The sequence below is a fragment of the Agelaius phoeniceus genome, chromosome 14 (genome assembly GCF_051311805.1).
Source record: "Agelaius phoeniceus isolate bAgePho1 chromosome 14, bAgePho1.hap1, whole genome shotgun sequence".
NCBI classification, from domain to species: Eukaryota; Metazoa; Chordata; class Aves; order Passeriformes; family Icteridae; genus Agelaius; species Agelaius phoeniceus.
The window spans coordinates 9,803,691-9,824,099 of NC_135278.1; the positions used below are offsets into that span (position 1 = coordinate 9,803,691).

General features: G+C 47.2%; 1 protein-coding gene across 3 annotated transcripts in view; it reads right to left on the reverse strand.

The window, feature by feature from the left end:
* Window positions 1–1,341: 1,341 nt before the first annotated feature.
* Window positions 1,342–20,409, reverse strand: part of GAB3 (GRB2 associated binding protein 3) — a 65,730-nt gene continuing 46,662 nt past the window's right edge. The window contains exons 3-11 of one of the 3 annotated variants that reach the window (XR_008534982.2): window positions 15,759–15,975; window positions 14,897–15,363; window positions 12,369–12,424; window positions 10,960–11,209; window positions 9,757–9,838; window positions 8,062–8,164; window positions 6,708–6,821; window positions 5,440–5,716; window positions 1,342–5,049 (exon numbers count right to left, since the gene is read on the reverse strand). Coding sequence is in view for 2 of the 3 variants with exons in the window: in XM_054641156.2 (XP_054497131.2) it covers window positions 5,600–5,716; window positions 6,708–6,821; window positions 8,062–8,164; window positions 9,757–9,838; window positions 10,960–11,209; window positions 12,369–12,424; window positions 14,897–15,363; window positions 15,759–15,975 (1,406 nt within the window). In the remaining variant the exon portion in view is untranslated. Of the gene's footprint in view, window positions 5,717–6,707; window positions 6,822–8,061; window positions 8,165–9,756; window positions 9,839–10,959; window positions 11,210–12,368; window positions 12,425–14,896; window positions 15,364–15,758; window positions 15,976–20,409 lie in introns of all 3 variants that reach the window. The other 2 variants (XM_054641157.2, XM_054641156.2) reach the window with 2 other exon arrangements.

Sequence of the window (20,409 nt, forward strand, 5' to 3'; positions counted from 1 at the left end):
GGAGCTGGACTTCAGTGTTTGTTGTGGATCTTTTCCAACTCAAGGTATATTCTCTGATTCTATGATGGAGAATTACTGCCTTTTTGGAGAGGTTTGTTTTTCACACCCCACGAAGATAACCTGGATTTGCTACCTGGCTGGCTGCTCTGTGGCTTTTTGCTTCAGGGAAATATTGGATGTGGTTTAAAAATGCAGATGTAACTAGCGAGGCCAGCCTCTATAAAGCCAAGTGCTTACATATCCAGACATTTTGCTGTCAGTTTTTCATATTATTGTTATTATTGTTGTTATTATTATCCAATCAGTAAAGCACTTTGCATGGAGGTGTGGAAGTGTGAGAGCTTCCTGGCTCACCCCACGGTGGCAGGGCTGATGCAGTTGTTTTTTGACACAGTTGTTTCCCCCCGAGGCTCTGGGAGGAGGGGCATTGAGGGAGGGCTCATTTCTGGGAAGTGCTCCCTGCTGAAAGGGTCGTTGCCATTTCTGCTGGGCAGAGCACATGGAAGAGCAGTGAAACGTCAGTCAGACTTTATCTGACCTTTTATTTGTCTGACCTGCCCTCCCTTGAAGACCAAACACAAAATGTCACGGAGTTCCCTTCTATCAAGCCTGCAGGCGAGGGCTTATCTGAGCCACACGTGTCTGTGTGTCTTGAGCTGAGCAGCCAAGTTTCCATCAGGGCTCTCCAAGCGCTCCACCTCCCTCCATCCCCACGCTGTGTCTCCAGCCAGATTACAACGCACGCAGATCCAAAAGTGGCACTTGCCTGAAGCAATAAATAAACTATTTCCACACTACCTGGCTTGTTAGCAGCAAGGCTTGCTCAGCTCTGCTCCCATGGACTGCCTTGTTTCAACTTCCAAATCCCAGGATGAGCACATTGAAAGGATCCCCTGGCTTGCTGCATGTGGAAATTGTATTACCAGCAACTACACTGCCCAGCACAGACCAATTAAAAGACCAGGTTAAATAACAACCAGCCTTGGAATCCAAGCCTGGAGCATGTGCTGAATAAATTTGTGCTCGTGCTCTACATGGTTGGTCAGGAGCTGTGGCCCCTTCCTGCCCTTTGGCTGTGGCTGGGACTGGGGGACTGCAGCTCTTCCTGTCCCAGGAGGACACAGACACGAGTCCAAGTCACAACTTCACAGTTCTTTGTTACTCTGCAGATAATCTCTCTGATACACAGGCATATGACATTTGTTTGCAAATTTGTTTCAACTTGCATCCAAATATTTTATATGAACCAGTCACTGCCTAATAAGAGAATGTAAAACTGGAAAGATGTGGGAGCTTATCCCATAAGCACCTTCACTTACCAAAATAATTAAAGATCACAACTACCTTTTATATTAATTTATTAGAAAAAAAGATACAGTTTAATGTACAAATATATACACCAAACATTACAATGAAACATGAGGAAGGTGAGCCCCTTCCCTCTAGCAATGACTTGTCCCTTCGTAACAGAGATGACTGTTTAATGCTTCCCCACAGATTTACAAATACAAAAAAAGTATAATGCTTCATTTGCACAAAAAAAAGTTTATTTTTATTTGAAAACAAAAAATATCCTGGCTTTGACATGGCAAATGTCTGCTATTTTGGTGGCTTTCATTTTTTTTTAAACCTGAGCAAGTTTTGCAGAACGGGGGGACAAAGGGAAGGCATTGCCCTGTACTTCGTTCTCATCACAGCATCTGATGGTCTTTGAATTACTGAACTTCTGAATTACTGCAAGTGAATGCAACTCCAAAATCTACATCGAGGATGTAGTTAGTGACAATGAAGAAAGCAGGTGCTACCACTGGCAAAGTGAGCTGGCTGAAAACACCTTGCTCCAGTTACATGGCTGCTGGCATTTCTCAGGTTAAGTGTTCATTTCTGCCAGTAAGGAAATTAATGCTGCCTCCTGTCATAAAGGAATTAGAAATGTGACATTTATATGGGAAATGTCCAAAAAGCAAATGAGTTGTGGACCTGCTATGCCTTGGTCAAATGTGCAGTCATTGAAGGAGAGAGTAAGGCCATATTAAACACCTCAGTGGGGGGAACCCAACAATAACCACAGGACTCAAACCATTGAGCTTGGTTGTTTTCCATGTAATTCTGCAACCAAGCTTCATGCAGCAACTCCACAAGGTGACATTTCCAATTAAACCAAAACAGTTCTGCCCATTTAGTGCTCTCCCTATTTTTAATGAGAGGCCCCAGCAGTGCTGGAGAAGGCACTACAATACCTGGGCTGGGCAGTGCCAATTCCCTCAGCAGAGTTTGCTGAGGGACCACTGGCCACTCTGTGCTCATTCAGGTGCAGAGCATCTCTCTGCATCAGCTCTCACCACACGTTTGCAAAAAATACACACAAGTAACAGACCCATGGCAAAAAGAGATCATCATCAGGAGTGTGCCTGGCTGGCCCCAGGGCCAGTACTAACCAAGGGCTCTGGCCTGGGTTATATTTTCAGTCATGACACTGTCAAAAGCTGACTCAGTTTTCATGTTTTCTTTTCTTCTTGGCCAAGGGATTAGGATTTAAGAGCAGCCTTAACTGAACAGCAACTCCTTTTTGCTCTGTAACACTCCTCCACTGCCAGCAGTTTGCTCTATGGGTACTGGCCCACAGGTTTGTCAGTCGTGGCTGCTGCAGCTCCCCTCACACCCAAATCCTCAGTGGTGAGGTGGCCACAGCAGATTTGGCTTTGCCATCCTCCCACCATCCTGCTCCTCTTTACCCTCTTTGAAGAATTGAGGAATTTGACCCAAAAAAAAAAGGAAAAAAAGCCTTTGAGAAGGACTGCTCTGCTTTTAATTTTTTTTCCCAGTATTTTTTAATTGCTTCTGTTTCATGTGTTGTACCTGCAAAGAAGGTCATGGGCCCTGTAGCAGCTGGTAAAAATGGACATCACATGAAAAATCAGAATAAACCCTCAAACTTAGCTCTAAGTTAAAAGTTAGAAACCGGTGAGCAGCATTTGATCAAGATAAGAGTGTTGTGAGGGCAAGCAGGGGACACAGGAAGTTGAAAGGGGCCGTTCTCCTCTAAGGACAGTCCCTGCCAAGCTATATGCTTATGTCCTTTTAGGGGAGTAGAAATCCAGATACAGCTCTTTCTTCTCTAAACTTCTGAATGATCTGTTAGCCAGGTTTGTTGAAGTTTAAATATTTTTACAATAAACTAGAATAACAAGTGAGTCAGTTGTCTCCAATAACTTGGTGTTTTTCCACTTCAGAAGATTTTCTGACAGCATGAAAGGAAACACTCCAGTCAAACATGAGCTGATCTGTATGAGATTCTGATCTGCATCAGAGGCTGCTCCATCACTCCACAACCTGGGATCTGCAGTAGCAGAACATAACTTCACTCACCCCTTGTGGAGGTTGTCTGTCTGTAATTTAAAATGCCTTTTAGCTCGTCTTTTAACCCTTTCAGTGCATCAGCACATACCAAGAGCTTTCAGTGACATGTGTTATCTGCACACTTTGAAAGAAAGGCAATTCTTTTGAGCAGAAAGGCAAAGGTCTCAGTACCCGTGGCCTTCCCCTGCTTCCCTCTCTCTGACAGCTCTGTGCAGGTGCAGATCTCCACTGCCTCTCCCCTGTCACAATACCACTCCCAGGGCACGGGTGCTCCCAGCTCTGCTAAGTCAGTTAGAGAAGAAAACAGCTGCGTTTAACAAACTAAATTTCACACCAGACAGACAAGATGCATGTGGAAAAGTAGGAATTACTTTCAAAATTTTTATGAACATCAACTTCAATTTGAGAGCTTTGGTGAGGGGGGAGGAGTGGGGCAGGAGGGAACAGCAGGTCAGCTACCTGCAGGACTCACCCCAATTTCCAAGCAGCTCTGGTCCAGGACACTTCACACTGCAGGCCTGGGTGCCCCGTTTGCCCCAGGCAGTGAAGGTGCTGGTGAACCTTGTTCCTGCAGGGTAATCCAGTGAGAGCCTGGTCACCACAGATCCCCAGGGGCTGGGCTAAAGAAGCAGTGAGACCTGCAAGCCCTTCAGCTCTCTTGAGGTAGGAGGAAAACTGTGTTTCTATTAGCTATGCTGCCTATGCCATGGGATGAGCGATGGCCTCCCAGAGTGCCAGAATGATTGGAGCACACAGGGGGTAAGGAACAAGCTGAGTAGGAGCCTTGACATGCCAGTGGTTTCTGAAATGGCATTTCTATGACCTAGAATTTTTAGGATGTCAGGTTACAGCAATGAACTGAGTGGTAACAACAGGCACATGAAGGGAGGCCAGGGAATTGGCACTGTCAGAGAAGAAATCTTTTGTAAGGGTCCTGTCTGTCTGTCCCTGTTGATAGGATCAGACCTCTTATGGCTACTGGGACTCACCTACAGGAGCAAAGCCTGTGAGACCAAACCCAGCGTGGGTCACTCAGCACCACTGCCAACTTCCATGAGTCAAGTGGCTGTGTGCCACTGTAAAATAAAGACCACAGCCAAGTGTTTAAAGTTAAATATCTTATAAACTACACACACATGTCATCCTGAGATAGTGCCTGTAACAAGTCCCAAGGTAGATAAGCTTCCTGAGCCCAGAGGTCCTCATGCTGTGTGAGCACATTGTTGTCCTGTTTTGGCAGGCTCCTGGCCTCCCAGAGCACACTGCACTTCCTAATGCTCTTTTTTATTTTGGGGTGGGTCTAGTGAAACAATCAGATTGACGACTGCTACCAGCATTCCAATGGCATTCCTTCTGCTGTTCAGATGAAAGCAGTCTTGATCCTTTGCCAGTTCTCTCAAGGCTTGCAGAAACAGGCTCACAGCTTCCCTTTCTATTTTTTGGCCAGCCAAGAGCTGTGTGGCTGCAGCCTCCTACAAGAAGAGCAGCTGTGCTGTGCTGAAGACACTTCCCAAGACAGGGGAGGAAACATCAGTAGGAATCAGACAGAAAAGTGACAGGTATGAGCCACAATGGAGAGAAGAAGCTGAGTACAAGGACCACCATCCAGAGGGTCACAGACCACGCATTTCAGTCGCATGGGCACGTAGTTCTGTTTTGAGTTCTGACAGCTTCAGCTCACAGCCAGACCTTTTAAACCCAGGGGAAAAATATTTTTCAAAATTCTCTTTGCTTAAGCACTATATATTCAAAAAGTTATTATTATTGTTTCAGTATTTTAGCCCTTAGTTGATTAGTCACCAAAACCTGTCAGATGCCTGTTGCCACAAAAGCACTCCGAGCACCTGCAGCATTTGTAGGAATATCAAAAAATAGCTTTAGCAACTAGGAATTATGCAACAGAGGGAGAAGGCAGGACGAACTAGATTAATACAACTTGTAGTGGATTTGTTAACGTTAAGTGTATGACTCGTTGCAGAATCATGCCAGGAAATGGTACCATGGAGCACACTGGCAAGGGCAGTAAAAGGCTAATGCATTACTTGAGTCATCAGTGAACCACTCACTCACTCAACATACTTCTTCCAGCTGAAATCCAAGGTTTCCAGTAAAAATGCCTCTACAGACTGTAAGCATCTTAGAACTCTCTCTTCCTTTGAGCTCTCCTGTGATAGCTGCTTCATTAACATTGTGGTTCCAGTGCAAAAAAAAACCCCTCCAGATCCCAAATCTTCTTCCTTTATACTTTTGATTGTCGTTCATCTGTCCATTCCTGCTTAGTGTTCTGTAAAGCTTGAGTCTTCTGTTCATCTACCTGGACATAGTCCACTCTCTGTTCCTCAGACAGAAAAGGTTTCTATGGGACAGAGAGGAAAAAAACAATGTTTTAATTTTCAGGTTGAAAAGGGTTGCTAGTAAAACTTAGCTTGATTTTCTGTTTTCCCTTTCCCTCATTCCTTGACTGCTTCCCTTCACCTTGAAGCTCACAGTGACATCAGCTGACAAAAGCATTGCTTTACAGCCTGCTTTAGCTACAATTATCCATCTGTCACCCTGTCACTCAGCCCAGCAAGTGAGGGAAACATGCTGTACTGGCTATTTCCATGCAGATAATCATTCTCTCCTCATCTGAGAGATGCTGCTGCAGGGATAACCTAACTGATTTTAGATACAGTGAGGGTTTAAATAAGAAAGCTTAAGAGTCTTGAGTCTTTTTCATCTGGGAGTATGGGGAAAATGATACACAGGACATAAAATGATCCGAACTGACAACACTTCATTGCTTTGCAGTCATACCTACCCACCACTTGGGCAGCTTAGAAGTTCTTTGGAACAAGGAATGCATTTTCTCAGCATTGCAAAAGAAATTGAAATGGTTTTGGTGATGTAAGAATAAAGATGCCCATTTTGCCAGATTATAAGAGATGGTACAGTTTTACCCCATGGATTTATCACAGGCTGCAAACTTGTTACTACAAAGAGATTTTTTGGAAAACTAGCAGGAAAGGCTTTGTGGAGACTTGATGAAAATGAAGGAGCATGCAGACATCCTGCAAGCATCAACCTGCTGGCCCACGAGCCCTCATGGCTGCACTTCCCAGAGCAGTCTCATACCCTGGGCTGAGCTCATGTTAGCAGCATCCCTGTGAGCCACACTAAGGACACCTCAGCACCCTCACCATGCTTTTGTCACGTTAATCTTGGGCCTGACACAAACACAGTCAGCTGGAAACAGGACTGGCTTCATCATGGCACTCGGGGCACCTAGCAGAATGCAACCTGGGTCTGGATTTCTTCCCAGCAGACAAAAAGGCAGGAGGCTGTGGGGTTTTTCTGATGACTCCTACCTTCTGCACAGGGGATGGGGAAGCAGAGTTAAAATCCAGTGCTAAGTAATCAAGGTTAGATTTCCTTGTCCATGGAAAAGCACCACTGTATGGAGAGGTGGCCTGTCTGTGTTCCTGTCAGGAAAGAAGAAAAACATTTAATGCTCTAAAAACATGATCCTAGAAGGAAACAGGATCACAGCTGGGAGATTCACCTGGCAGAATGTGAATGAGAACAGTCAGGGCCCTCTGTCTAAGCCAAGGGTGCATTTGGTTACTAACCACAGCATAACACTGATAATTGTGGGATAAAGAAATCGTGAGAACATTTTTCTTCTGATAATTCTGGCAAAAAAGTCAAAACAGGCTGATTTACACTCAATTTTATCAAGAAGGGCTTGTGCCCAGCTTCTCGATCCAAGCCCTCAGAATGCTCAGATTTGCAGGGGTGCCCACTTGAACATCATCATTCAATGAATTTGAAGAAATGGTGAAAATTCAGTTAAAATCCAGGAACTGACAATTATTCTCCTAAAATCACAAATAACCACAAACATATGTCAGGTTTTTCTAGACTAGAAAAACCAAATAGGGAACGGTTACAACTGGAAGTGCCCTCTTGAGCAGATTTCAGTCTGGTAGAGATGTGGGTTAAAATTTGAAACTATGATTTATGGAGACTGTTGTCAGTTTTGCAATATATATTTTATAGCTATTGGTATTGGGCTTTGGCTATGAAGCAGATCTGTAGACATTGGTTCAGATGAACGGATTTGAGATCCATTTCCACCTAAAATTCAAAGTAAAACAAGATTCTGATCTTTTGCAAGATATGGCTAAAGAGTAAATGAAAAAAAGGAAGCCACAAAGCCAGATGTTCTTCTTTCATGGGATGGGAAGTGGGGTTAGTGCCACCAGCCAAAGCAGAAGCAATGAGACTTTAATGGGAGTTCTGTTTCTGCACAATATTTGGTGTGTTTCTTTAGGAAGTGCACTAACGGCTTTCTGTTATTTCCTAGGAGATTTTGCAAGGCACACTTTAAAAAGGTGAAAAGATTTAATTTTCTTTTGTCTTAATGAGTTCTCATGTAAATATGGCTGATCCCTGTGATCTCTTGGAACTGTTCAGCAACATTCGTGGGCGAACAGCTGAGTTCTGCAGAGCAGGAAAAGGGCTTCCCTTATCTCTCTGTAAATTGGTCCCAGTGTCTTGGGTTTAAAACCATTTCATCATTTGAAAAAAAAAAGAAACAAACCAGAAGGCAAAGGACAAACCTCCTCAACGTTTTTTTTCTTAGAAAACAAACTTCTGCATTCTCCATCAATGTGACAGAGCAGAATAAAGCAAAGGATGGCTGTGTGAAAATGACATTACCATATGAATGTAACTTTCTTCCTCTTCTCCGGAAACTGAATTGGCAAATATTCTTGCTGAATTAATACTGTCTCTTTCTGGTGAGATAAAGCTCATTCGATTGCTATGAAGAAAAACACAGGAGAGGTTAAGGAAGCATCTTACAGATGCACTGAAATGAAGCCAAAGCCTGACACAGTCCATATGGTGAATAAACTCACACTAAGGCTGCAGCCTTTGTGGAGAGGATGTCCAAAGCCACTCCTTAGTTCTAGAAATAGTGTGCTATATTGCTGACTGATTTTGTTGATTTTTTCCTCTGGGATTTATGAAAGTTTGCTATCTGGTACAACAAACCATAAAACATTGAAGCAATTCTCTAACAAGAGGCACAGAGCTATCATTCATTTGGGTAATGATGGGGGCAGCTACTTGGCTGTGCAGGTATCCACATTTTGGAGACTGATGTGAATTAATCAGCTGCTGGAGGCACATGCAAAGGAACTCGGTTTGGCTTTGCACAGTGTCAACACCTGCCACCCGTGCTGTGGAGATGGCTGTGACTCAGCTCTTGCACAAGGCAATCTCTCCCATGAACACAACTCTCAGAGGTGCATGGTGAATAAATTACCACAGGCAAGCACAATGGGCTTGGTTAATAGGAAATTAGATGGCCTCTCTGTGCATGAACAGCATAATTCCTTTTGCTGTATTAGTTTTGGGCATAACTTCTTTTTTATTTTTGTTAGTGTAAAACATGCAAACTCACTCTAAGCTCATTATCTTTCAGGACTCTGCACTGTGTCAGCACTGATTAACCTCAGTGCTCTGGCAGGGGTGCTGGGGAGGCAGGGTATTGGCTTTCCCTAACAGGCACTGCCAAGGGGCTTAACCAGCCTTGGGCTGGATGTGAGAGAGGGCTCTGCAACTGAGAAACTGCTCATCTTGTGTCTCTTTTGCCCTTCACATGACAACCTGAAATGGGGGAGTGGAAATGCCCTGTCTGGCACTCATGCCAGCAAAACCCCACATTTTCTGGAGTGCCCAGAGTGTGCAGAGGAGGTTGGTGGGAATTTCTGGCTTTTACACACACACTTCAGTACAGCTGCCTTTTTTTTTGTGCCAAGACACCCCAGCCAGCAGGCTGAAGGCCTCTCCTGCTCACAAGTTCCCTGAAGATGAGTCTTCTGCTGCCCTTGGAGCCCAACAGTATCATCTGTTCATGCTACCTGGGCTTCAGGATCAAAAGCATTTGTTTTACCAATAACTAATTTCTAGTGACAAAAGGTCATGCCAAAAGTTCAAGTCTGGACTGCTGTGTGGCAGTGCAGAATTCTACACCCAGTCTACAGTTCAGGGAGCTCTTCATCTGATCTGGTTCTACTTTGCCATAATAATTTTAAGAAGCAAAAATGGCTCTATCATAGTTTAGGCATGCCAAGCTTTTAGACATCATAGCAGCCACACCAGAGTGCAGACCAGCTCCAGGTTAAAAGGAACCTTCAAATCACAACACTGAATTCTCTGGAGCTGCCCATTGTGAAAGGGAGCCCTGCTTTTCAGAGCAAAAGCCTGGGGGATACTGAAGGAACCTTGGGGAACTTCTGTTTGTGGACTTTGCCAGGAATCTTTCTTGTGGGATGGGGTAAGTTATTTTTAACTCTATTCCATGCTGATGCTCAGAAGATTGGAATGGCAGGTTGCTTGTTGACTTACTAAGGCACAGTCCACATCCTGGTCACGGCAGCATGCTCCCGGATCGTGGAGAGGTTCCTCAAGTCCAGAGGAGGTGGTCGTGCTGTAAGAAAGAAGAAAATAACTATGTTTTCAATGAAAAGTACAGACTGTTTAGAAAAATGCAGTTTTGTATTAACAGAAAGAAACTAACAGAGTATTTCACAGAACATAACCAAGAAGGAAATCAGTAACAAATGACCTCTTCGGTCAGTGCTGGAAAGCAAAGTCCTCCAATCCCCCTAAAATAAATATAGTGGGCATAAAGAGACCAAATGCCACACAAGATACATACACTTGCCCCAAATATGCTCTGTATATGCTGCCTTGGAGAGGCTGGTTCAGCCTACAGGTGATAACAGGTTTTGGATTGTGTTCTAAACAAAAAGGTCCTATCCATGGGGATCAGGGCCATCCCTGTCACCACTCAATGTACATGTGCCCACCATTCTCAAGGCCCTTTAAGAAAGGATATGAATTTGCTTTTCCTCATGGTGATGGTCTAAATGTCTGTCCCCACTTTATAGTACCACTGCCTGAACCAATTTCTGAGTAACCCTGTAGTTCTGCAACCCCAAGAGCTTTATTGTAGGCTAGGTTTAGGCAATTTCTCCACTTCAAAGCTGAATTTTACCCAGCATATTCTCTAAAAGTGCAACCCAGATTTTGGACATGCCATGAAAACCAGGAGTGGAAAATTACCGTCAGCAAAAGCATCTGCAGAAAATTCCTGATTAAACTAAGACAGCTGTGCCTGCCCAAGAGAGGTTTAACCACAGCCAACACGCCAAGCTTGAGTACTTGAGTGTTTGGATGTCCCATTCCTGGCAGGTCAGAGAGCTGGTGAGACAGGAGTGCATGTTCCTCAGAGTGGTAGGATGCAGCCTGCTGTCTCTCCCAGGCTAGGTCCTCTTGGCTGTTTGCAGTCACAGTGAGAGCCAGGCACTGTTCTTACACAGCCCCCTGGGCTGGGACTGCAGAAGCAGCCGTGGAAGCTCTTCCTCACTCACAAACCACCCTGCAAGCACATCCCAGGCTACAGTGCTCTAAGTCACCCGTGCAGCATTTCAACCCATCCTCTAGAGGGAGAATTGCTTTCAGACATGCCAAGGACACTGTCCAAGGAGGTCACCCATGTCCCCACCAGCAGCACCCCCAGGCTCTGCGCTTCAGGTCAGGGCTTACACTTCCTCCGAGGCTTGAGGTCCCGGTTCACCGGAGGGGGCTCCACGTCGGAGGGGAGCTCAGGCAAGGGGCTGGTGAGTTTTTCAGTGCTGACCACGGGGAAGGTGAAGGTGGCAGAGCCGGGGCTCATGGGGATGTAGCCGTCGGGGGAGCAGTCGGAGGCGGGCGCGGAGGGCGAGGCGCTGGGGCGCATGGGCACGTAGCTGTCCTCGGAGCTGTCCGCCGAGCACAGCGGGGAGAAGCGGCACGGCTGCGGGGCACAGCGGGGACACACAGAAAGGGCTCCATTAATGCACAGCCAGCCCCCACCTCCCAGCCGGGAGCTGCTGGGAACACAGGGCACAGCAGGGACACACAGAAAGGGCTCCATTAAAGCACAGCCAGCCCCCACCTCCCAGCCAGAGCTCAGCCCAGCACTGCTCTGATGGGACAGGACACAAACGTGTGCGTTCAGGTGAACCCTCCAGAGCTCTGGAGCAGTCCACGCTGAGCTTCACGAGTCACTGCTGGAAACTAGAACCGAACTGACTGGGGAGTTCATTGGTTAAATCATCCAACTTCAACGAGGCTGCACTTGCCTCTCACAGCAGCAGTTCTGACCTATAGAATGAGGTCAGAATTACTGCTGTGAGAGGCAAGATCCTGAATATAAAAAAAAGTCTGAAAGGAGAACACCTGATGAACAAGACTTTGGCAAATGTGGAACCTGAGAGAGCAAACCCAGACCTACAGCTCACTTCTGATCACTGAGAATTAGCATTAGGAAATCACTTTGTGCAGGTTAGTGCTGGCTGACTGGTGAGAGGGAGCGATTACAATCCTTGCAAGCTTTCAAAAAGTAGTAAAATAAAAGTTGCCCAGCACCAGCAAAGGATCTGCCGCAGAAGACAACATCCAGCCCCAGGCTGAAGACTGGCTATGTGAGATGTGAGATGGTGCTGCTTAGAACTGTGTCTGTCACAGGCTGAGGCAGGAAGCTGTGGACTGATAGAGCCTTCAATCCCAGGCACTGTGAGAGCAGGCATTTTCCAATGTCCTAAAGAAGAGATATCCCTCAGGACCACAGAGGGATAGGCTTCTTTAGACCCCCTTTTCAAGGAATAAGCCATTTGCCCTGGTGCTACTGGTCAACAGTTTAATTCTTGAGGCTACTGGGAACCCTTGGCATAACAGACCCAGCTTCATCTGCTTTAAAATCGGGGCGCTCAGGGTTGAGGCCTCTCCCTCCCTCTTCTCTCAAAGGCTGACTGAAGCCACAAAGCAGCCAGCACTGAAGTTGCCCAAAGCTAGGCACTTTTTCCATTTTTTAAATTCTTCTGCTGAACAGAGGAGAGGAATGATTGAGTATCAGATGTGAAATGATTCAGTGGGAAGTTTCTGTTTTAAATTTGTGCAAACAGAGTACTTACCAAATTCAAGCTAAGCCTCTTATCTCGACTTCTTAGGGAACTGCCTTCCATGTCTGCTGTGAGGAAAAAAAAAGTGATTAAAAATGGGATAAGGCAGTGCAACCTTACAGAGATAATTCTGGAGAAAAACATATGGCTCTAAAATAATTGGAGTTTTATAAAGATTCCATAACTCCTAAATGAGGAAATACAATGACACTTAAGACCAGATCCAACTCAGCAGCATTTCAAGAGTGATTACATCTATTTTAAGTATGAAACCAAGGAACCTGTTCATGTATAATCCAGCTGCAATTTATGCCTCCTGTAACACAAACAGTTGGGGAAAAAGGCTGGTGTGGGAGCAAGCAAGCAAGAATTTAAATGCAGCTCCTGCTCTATTTGTTCTCTGTTTTCCCATCTGTCAAACTGGGGAAATTATATGAAAAGGGGCTATTATAGATATTTTTTCTTGGATATTTATTTCAAAGCCTTTTAAGGTGCCAGGGAAGCAATTGTTATTGTACAGAAAGTGGTGTGTGGGGGAACTTAATGGTAGGAGAAAAAATCTTTGTTTTTTCATCCAGAAGGGCTGATGTGGTGCAAGGGGCTCAAGGTGATGGGGAATGAACAGCCAGATCATGGAGACAATCACCAGTCTTCTTGTGCAGGTGGGCCTTGGTCTTGGTCAATTTTATTTTCCAAACAAAAGCCAAAAGAAACTAAAATCCAGCATTCAGCACATAGAAATTCAGCTGTGGGAGATGCTTACAACCACCATCCTTTTCTGAAAAGGGATTTTCTGTGCAGAAAATGGCTTTTCTGTGGGAGTGCCTCAAATCCCTGCAACCATGTTAATCCATTCCCTGCTCTTATGGTAGAAATGTCAGTACTGCAACTGGGGGCATTTTTGTGGTACCAGCCAAAAGGGCTAAACAAGAACAAAGCAATTCTGTTAGTGCAGATACATCTTCAGATAGACACAGTCACTGTCCTGGGACAGCTACATTTATTTATTTTGGCAAAAAGACATTGAGGCACAAGGCTGTGGCAGGTGCCAGGATACAGGGGCCTCACAGCTCATCCTCCTTTCATGGCACTTCCACTAGCTCAGGCTGCTTTCTCCCTGGGCTAATTACATCTGTGCACTTTTTGCAGGTTAGCAGGGCAAAAAATTAAGTTAATAACTTGAGTGCACTCACTGGGGAGGCTGGTGAGGAGCTGCTGCTTTCTCCCTCTATTTTTCTGATCTTTCTTGTTAAACACATTTTAATTCAGAGTTTAACCTTCAAAACGGTTTCAGCTACACTTAGGGTAAGAAAAGGTGGCAGCACTTATTAATTCATTGCTGCCCCCATCAGGCAGAGACAACCCTGCAGCACAGCAGCACAACATGACATTTGGCCACATAATCTTCTTAGACACATTTTGGTGTAAATTGGGTTGGAGGATCATGAACCAGCTGTGTTGGAGCAGCACCTCTCAGGGAGCAACCAAATGTAGCTGATAATTAAGAATAGCAATTCCACTGATGGGTGTTTCTCCAGAAACCTTCCAAGAATTGTCTGTACACAGACTGAGCAGATATCTCCTTGCTTTAGTTTCTCAGCTTTAAGAGCAAGATCTAACAGCCCCACACGTTGTCTGGTCATTCAAACTGCAGGAGTCTAAAGGATGCTTGCCCTTAAAGACCTACACTTCTTTCCTCATCAAAAATGAAGGTTTTCACATCACTACAACATACTTGATAATTTCCAGCCAGGTATTCCAGCTGCCTCCCTCTGCTCTGTGGCTCCATGTAATTAAGTTTTCTCATACTGCATATGCTGGTTTATGACACCATGATGTTCTGGCTTTTGACTGTTGTTCCTGTTTGTGATAAAGGTATTTCAGGAGCAAGTGGAAAAGCCAGCTCAGCTCAGAGTGGAATTTGCAGCCTTGCCTTGCTCTGTAGCAGCAGGTTTTCAGACTGCCCTGACCCAAGTGCAAGGACAGAGTGGGATTTGTTCAAGGACACGCAAAGTCTCTGGTTCAGCCAGGATTACATCCCATCCCCAGTGTCTCCCTGACTTCCTGGTCTTTACTCTAAGCTGTGAAAAGACACACAGCTCTCACAGAACAGACTGGGTGTAGCAAAGCAGCACAGCTCCAGAGGCATTTCCCATATGCAAACCCACATTTTGACCTGTATTAACAGAGTCTGGCATTGCCCAACTCAGTGGTTGACTTCTCATTTTGGTTTTTCTACTGCTTTCTCTTCTGAGGAGGAAGGGGGAAAATTAGCAAGGCATGAGGCACCCTGAAGGGATCAGAGCCAAACTGCTGCCCATCTGCACACATACTGAGAGGCTTCTACACAGCAGGAGCAAACCTAAGGGACTGAATCCTGCTTGCTAATTCATTTGAAAGAGCACTTGGTGTTACATTGGTGGTGTAAGATTTCACAGAGGGGAGGACAGCGAGGCACAACAGGAAGTCAAAACCACTCTGTGCATGTGGGCAGCTCCATCACACTGGTGCTGCTTTGCTGCTCTTGGAAGTGCACTCACCTTTCCAGTTCCTCATGTTGTCCAGGCTGGACAAGGAGATCCTTCTGGGCACCAGAGCGACCTGGCCTCGGCAGATCCCTGCGTGGCCGTTCTGCAGGGCCCCCAGCTCCTCTCCCCTCCGGTCTGAGAAGTGTGTGGGCTTGGGCGGCCGCGGTGGCGGCGTGTTGGACAGCACGTCCAGCTGCGTCACCCCGAAGGGCAGCGCCTTCTGGCTCTTGTCAGCCTGAAACTCAGGGCTCAGCGGCGTCCCCAGCAGCGGGGAAGAGGAGGAAAAGTCACTGCATGGGCCACTAATGTCTGTGTTCCTGGACACCACGCTGGGATTTGCCACTGGGGCTCCGACCTGCTGCACGGCGCTGGTTGGCTGTACAAGGTACAGGGAGGGCTGGGATTGCAAGGAGTCAACAAAAACATCGTCTGATGATGTTTGCTCCAGAGATCTGTCTGAATTTGACCAGCTGTCACACCTGCAAGGAGACAGAGGTCAGGACCTGACTTTCCTTTTCTCCTGGCTGTAAGAATACAGCAAACACAACACCCAACCACCCAGTTTGGGACAAGATCTGTCCCTCTCCTCTGAGCTGGACTGGAGGCTGGGGCACCTTGGGCAGCAGCAGGTGTCTGGGGGGAGGCTGCATGTCAGATCCTCAGCCACCCACCTTGGAAAGGGACAAGACCAATGTATGATGCTCAACCACTAATCTGTGCTATGAAAAGCACCCTGTAAATTGGATTAGGCTGGTGGTCCCCTGTTGTGTTTGGGAGCCAGCTCTGAGTGGCAGGGCTCCCTGGGGCTGTGTTTCATGCCTGGACAGACAGAGGGGGGCTCCAGCCCCACACATGTGGCAGAGCCCAGACTCACCTGTTGTGGCTGAGCTTGCCCGACTCGCAGTTGGACAGGAAGAGGTAGTCAGGGAGGAAGACGGAGCCCGACTCGCTGGGGGTCTCCTCAGCAGCAGCGTCAGCAGCAGCCGCGGGCTCCACTGAGAAGGAGGGGTCGGCGATGCGGGACGCGTGGGTGGAGGCGGCCGGCGAGGGCTGTGGGGACGAGGTCGTGTGAGACAGGCTCTCCACAGAACCTGCAAGGGACATGGATGGCCTGGCTGAGGCACAGCTCTGACTGTCCTGGCTTCCACCACCCTGCTTTTGCACCAGGGATGTTTTATGCCAGAGCAGCAGAGAGTCAAGGCAAACACTGGTTCTGGGTAGAGGGGAGCTTGATTTGGCTCCCCCTGCCCCAGGCTATCAAAGTCCTGCAGGCTGCTTGGTCTGAAGTCCCTCTCTCCCCTCCTGCAGCCAGCAATGAAGAACAGACTCTGCTGAAGAAAGAGCTGAGGCACAGCAGCTTGTTTTATCAAGTATTTTTTTAGTATCTAATGCAAATAATTAATTATCCATCTTCAACACTTCAACTTAATGGTGACAAGGAAAGGGATTGGTTTCTTGCCACTTTCTAGATCTCAGTAGACAAAGCTGAGCTTTCCAGCTCATGCAGTAGCCAGACAAACTCTGAACTTGTCTGCAAGCTTTTTGTGCCTCTCTCAGCTGGCCACCAAACCACAAGAGCAGTGCTGTGGCTGTAACTGCCCAGCTGGAGGCCTCTTGGCTCTGCTGGGAAAAGTGACACTACGTTTCTGGAGGTCACAAAGCATGAGAGCCTGAGCTCAGTGCCACCTTCTCTGGGCATAACATTCCAGTGTCCCCAGCACAGAGTGGGATGGCAGTGGGACAGGAGGGGGTCTGGGCTGCAGGCAGTGGGGCTGGCCCAGAGCTGGCTGCCCACTCACACCACCAGGAACACCCTTCAGTGGCAGCCTGTGGCTGAAACACTCATCTGGCCTGAGCACTGCCTGGCAGCAGAGAAGTCTGGTTCTGTTCGTCACCCAGCCTCTGTCCTTGCAATGGCTGAGCCACACAGAGTCAAAATAAACAAAGCTTTTGGGGCATTCCAACTCTAAAAATCAAGTGTAATCCAGACCTCCCACAAGGGGCAGCTGTGGAGTAGGAAGGGTGTCTTTACAAAGCAGCTGCTCCTGGCAGCAAGCTCAAACAGTGGCACCAAGAGCACAAGTCCTCAGTTAGGGAATATGGTTTCTCTAATGAAGTTTCAGGTGGCTGCATGGCAGTTCCTTGGCCAGAGCTGTGTGGGGATGGGGCAGTGCTCACTGGGTCCCTGGCACCTGCAGGGCTTGGCAGTGGATGCCCATCTCTCTGGCTCACACACTGCCTGGGGCAAAGCTGCCAAACCCTTCTCCAAAATGAAAAACCCCACAGCAGAAACAAACACAAGAAACCAGGAACTGCTGATAAAACCACACTGAGAATTAACGTGCCTTCAACGTGCAGCAAGATGGCAGATTTCTGTAATGCTGATATCCAGAACTTGATGGAAATGCTGGGAACCAGCCCCTGACCAGCTGCATGTGTCCTGTGCCCCAGATCCTGCACTCTGTGATGAGGTCCTGAGACCTTCCAGCAGGTCCAATCTAGTCCTAGCCTCAACAGAGGCACAAGCCTTGGCACTGCACCGGGCTGCTGTAGTCTGGGTACACATGCAAGCAGACCAGGGGGATGGAGAGGACTGCCAGGGCTTGGGTGGTTAGACAGCACATGACTAAACACAAACTGAACCCTCTCAGGCACATGGTGCAACTCTTGGGGCCATCCTCTACAGGGCCAGGAGTTTGGCTTGGTGATCCTTGCAGGTCCCTTCCAACTGAGGATAGTCCATGATTCCAGCAATGCAGGATCCTATACCAACCACAGCAGGCTTCACCCCTCACCTTCCTGATAGCAGAAGAAGAATAAAACAGCTGATCTTCCCTCCCTGCACCATCCTACATCTCATCCCTTTCAACTTGGGAGGGAGCTGCCTCTTTCCTTCCCATCTCCCACTATGGACTCCCTGCTGCTTCCTCCAGTTAGCTTCAGAGATCTGGGCAGTGGTGGGCCTCAGGTCAGCAAAGCACGTAAGAACATGCTTAAATTCAAATGTAAGCAAAGGATTTGCTTTAATTTTGAGCAGGTGCTTATAGCAGCAGGGTTTCATCAGTGATCATCTGGCTTTTACAGGGTTTCACATTTGCAAAGCAGAGCTGAGGGCTGCAGCCTCCCCATCTGAAAAATAACTTTTGTTCATCGTGCTGGCTCAGACAGCAACTCTGCTTTTCAATCTAGGACTCAGAGCTGTCTTGCAAGCTGACAATGATCAAACACACACTGGGCTAACTCCCATGGGATCTCAGAAAAGCATGTTCACTTCACCATCTGACTACATTTAAAAAACTCCAACAAACCAACAACTAAAACTGCCACAACGCATAAGAAAGAAATTAATGACATTCTGAGTTATTAACACAGAGAACGAACAGGCCTGAACTCCATCTGGTACTCACAGGGTTTAGCCATGGATTATCCCATCAGGAAAGGCTGTGAGCTGCAGACCACATGGCAACGGTTGTGAGCAGGAGGGAGGGGTGGGGACAGCGCAGACCTGCCCTTTCCTGACCTTCAGGGGCTCAGGGACCTGCAGCCAGCTCCTCACAGACTGTTCCTGTCCCTGCCAGCTCTGCTGGTAACCGAATCGTCTGCATTAAAACTACCACGACAGCAGCTGGGCAGAATAAATTATGCATGGCTACTTTCAACAGTGAGAAGGCAGAGAATAGGTTTGGTGCCTGCCATCCCTTTTGCCAGAGACAGCAAGCTCCAGCTGACAAAATAACTGCTTTGGTGGCTACTAACACCAAACATTTCTGCCCTGCAATTATGGAGAAAGACACCACAGAGGCTGCACAGCATCTTCCACAGTGACTTCTCCCATCAATGAAGGGCCATTGCTTGGAGAAACAGAGGGCTTTTCCCTCCTGCTATGGACCCCACCCCCCTCCCCAAGAATTGCTATGGTGCAACAGCCATGCAGGGACACGGTGGAATAGGGGTGTTCCTCTCACATCAGCCACCCCCAAGGCTGCACTGACATGCCAAGGTAGAAATAATAACAGCAAGGCTTCCTAATGAAACTGCTTAAACAACCTTCCCACTAGTTTCTCCAGTGAAAAGTTGGCACATTGGATTGGGTCAATTAGTCACAGCTTCAGCTTGCACATGGGATAAGCTGTGCCCCTGGTGCCCCACAGCCACTTCATTTCACCCCTCCCCTGCCCCAGACACTCAGGCCAAGCATCCTCCCAGTCCCCTGCATGGCCATGGATCCTGTAGGGCTGGGGAATGAAGGTTCTATTGGGAGGTTTCAGCAAAGATGGAAGCAGGATTTTGCTGAGATAGGGTAGGAAAACCAGGAGCAAGGCCTCTTCCTCTCTCCTCCGGCTGACTCCCCAAAGGTGCCAGCTCCCTGTCATTTCCAGCACAGCCAGCAGCACTTTCTGGTGGCAGCAGTGTGTGAGTGCTGCTGGCAAGTCCTTCCTGACAGCCACCCTCCCAGGTGCTTCCTGACATCTGTCTGGAGCTGCCATGTCATCTCTGCCTCCCAGCTGTCCCCTCTCTTGTTGACTACAGAGCTGTGCTCACAGGAGCTTTTGTAACTTCACTCTGCATCTGGCTGCCAACACCTCTGGACTGGGGGCCTGGCTGTCCATCCTTTGCTGCTGGAAGGGACTAACTGAGAACAACAGGACAGCCCTTAAAGCTGAGTCACTGCATAAACCTGTGGCTACACTTTGGGCATTAAGCAGAGAGAGCAGCAGATTGTGTTTTGGCCTCAGTCACAGCAAATTTTCAGTGATGCACAGATTAAGAGTGATATGACTCATAGCAGGGACTAGTATTTTTTAAAGCAGTAGCATTTAAGTTTAAAAAATCATGTGGCATTTAATAGGACTTTTCTTTTCTAATGTTAATTTTAAAGGGTAATTTGTTTAAACCTACAGGCTTTTGGAGAATTTAGGAGATCCTGAAAAGCTGAAGCAATTAGCAACTGTTTGAAATGTGATGTGCAATTTTTGGAGCTGTGCAGATTTAAATCAGAGGATCTGGATGTGCTTGGCAGCCTGACCTGGATACACCCCAGTCCTGAGCTCACTGGCAGGATAAATAGAAGCTCTTAGGAGCTATTTGGCATTAGAGACACAGTAAGTGCATGTCTGGGGGCTTAGCTCACACCATCCTTGATGAGGGCTGCAAGTTCAAGTGCCAGACTTTGTACTGAATCAAGGCAAATGCTCAGCAGTGCTGAACTTCTTGGGGGGTAATATCTGCCTTGGAAAGCTGGAGTGTCAGCTTTCCCAACTGCTGCTGCAGGAGCTGTCATTTCTCATCCATCAGTGCCCACACTGGCACTCTTTGCTCAGAGAGAAACACCAATGTGTAACACTGAGTGTTGTCCATGTGTAAGTCTTACAAGCAATAGTGCACTGCACCAGCAAAACAGAGAAGGCATTTCCCAGTGTAAATGCATCTGTCTGGAACAGCCACTGTCTCAGCTCCTCTGCCACAGATCACATCCCCCATGAACATCCTCACAAAGTGCCCAAGAGAAGGCTGCTTACACATTT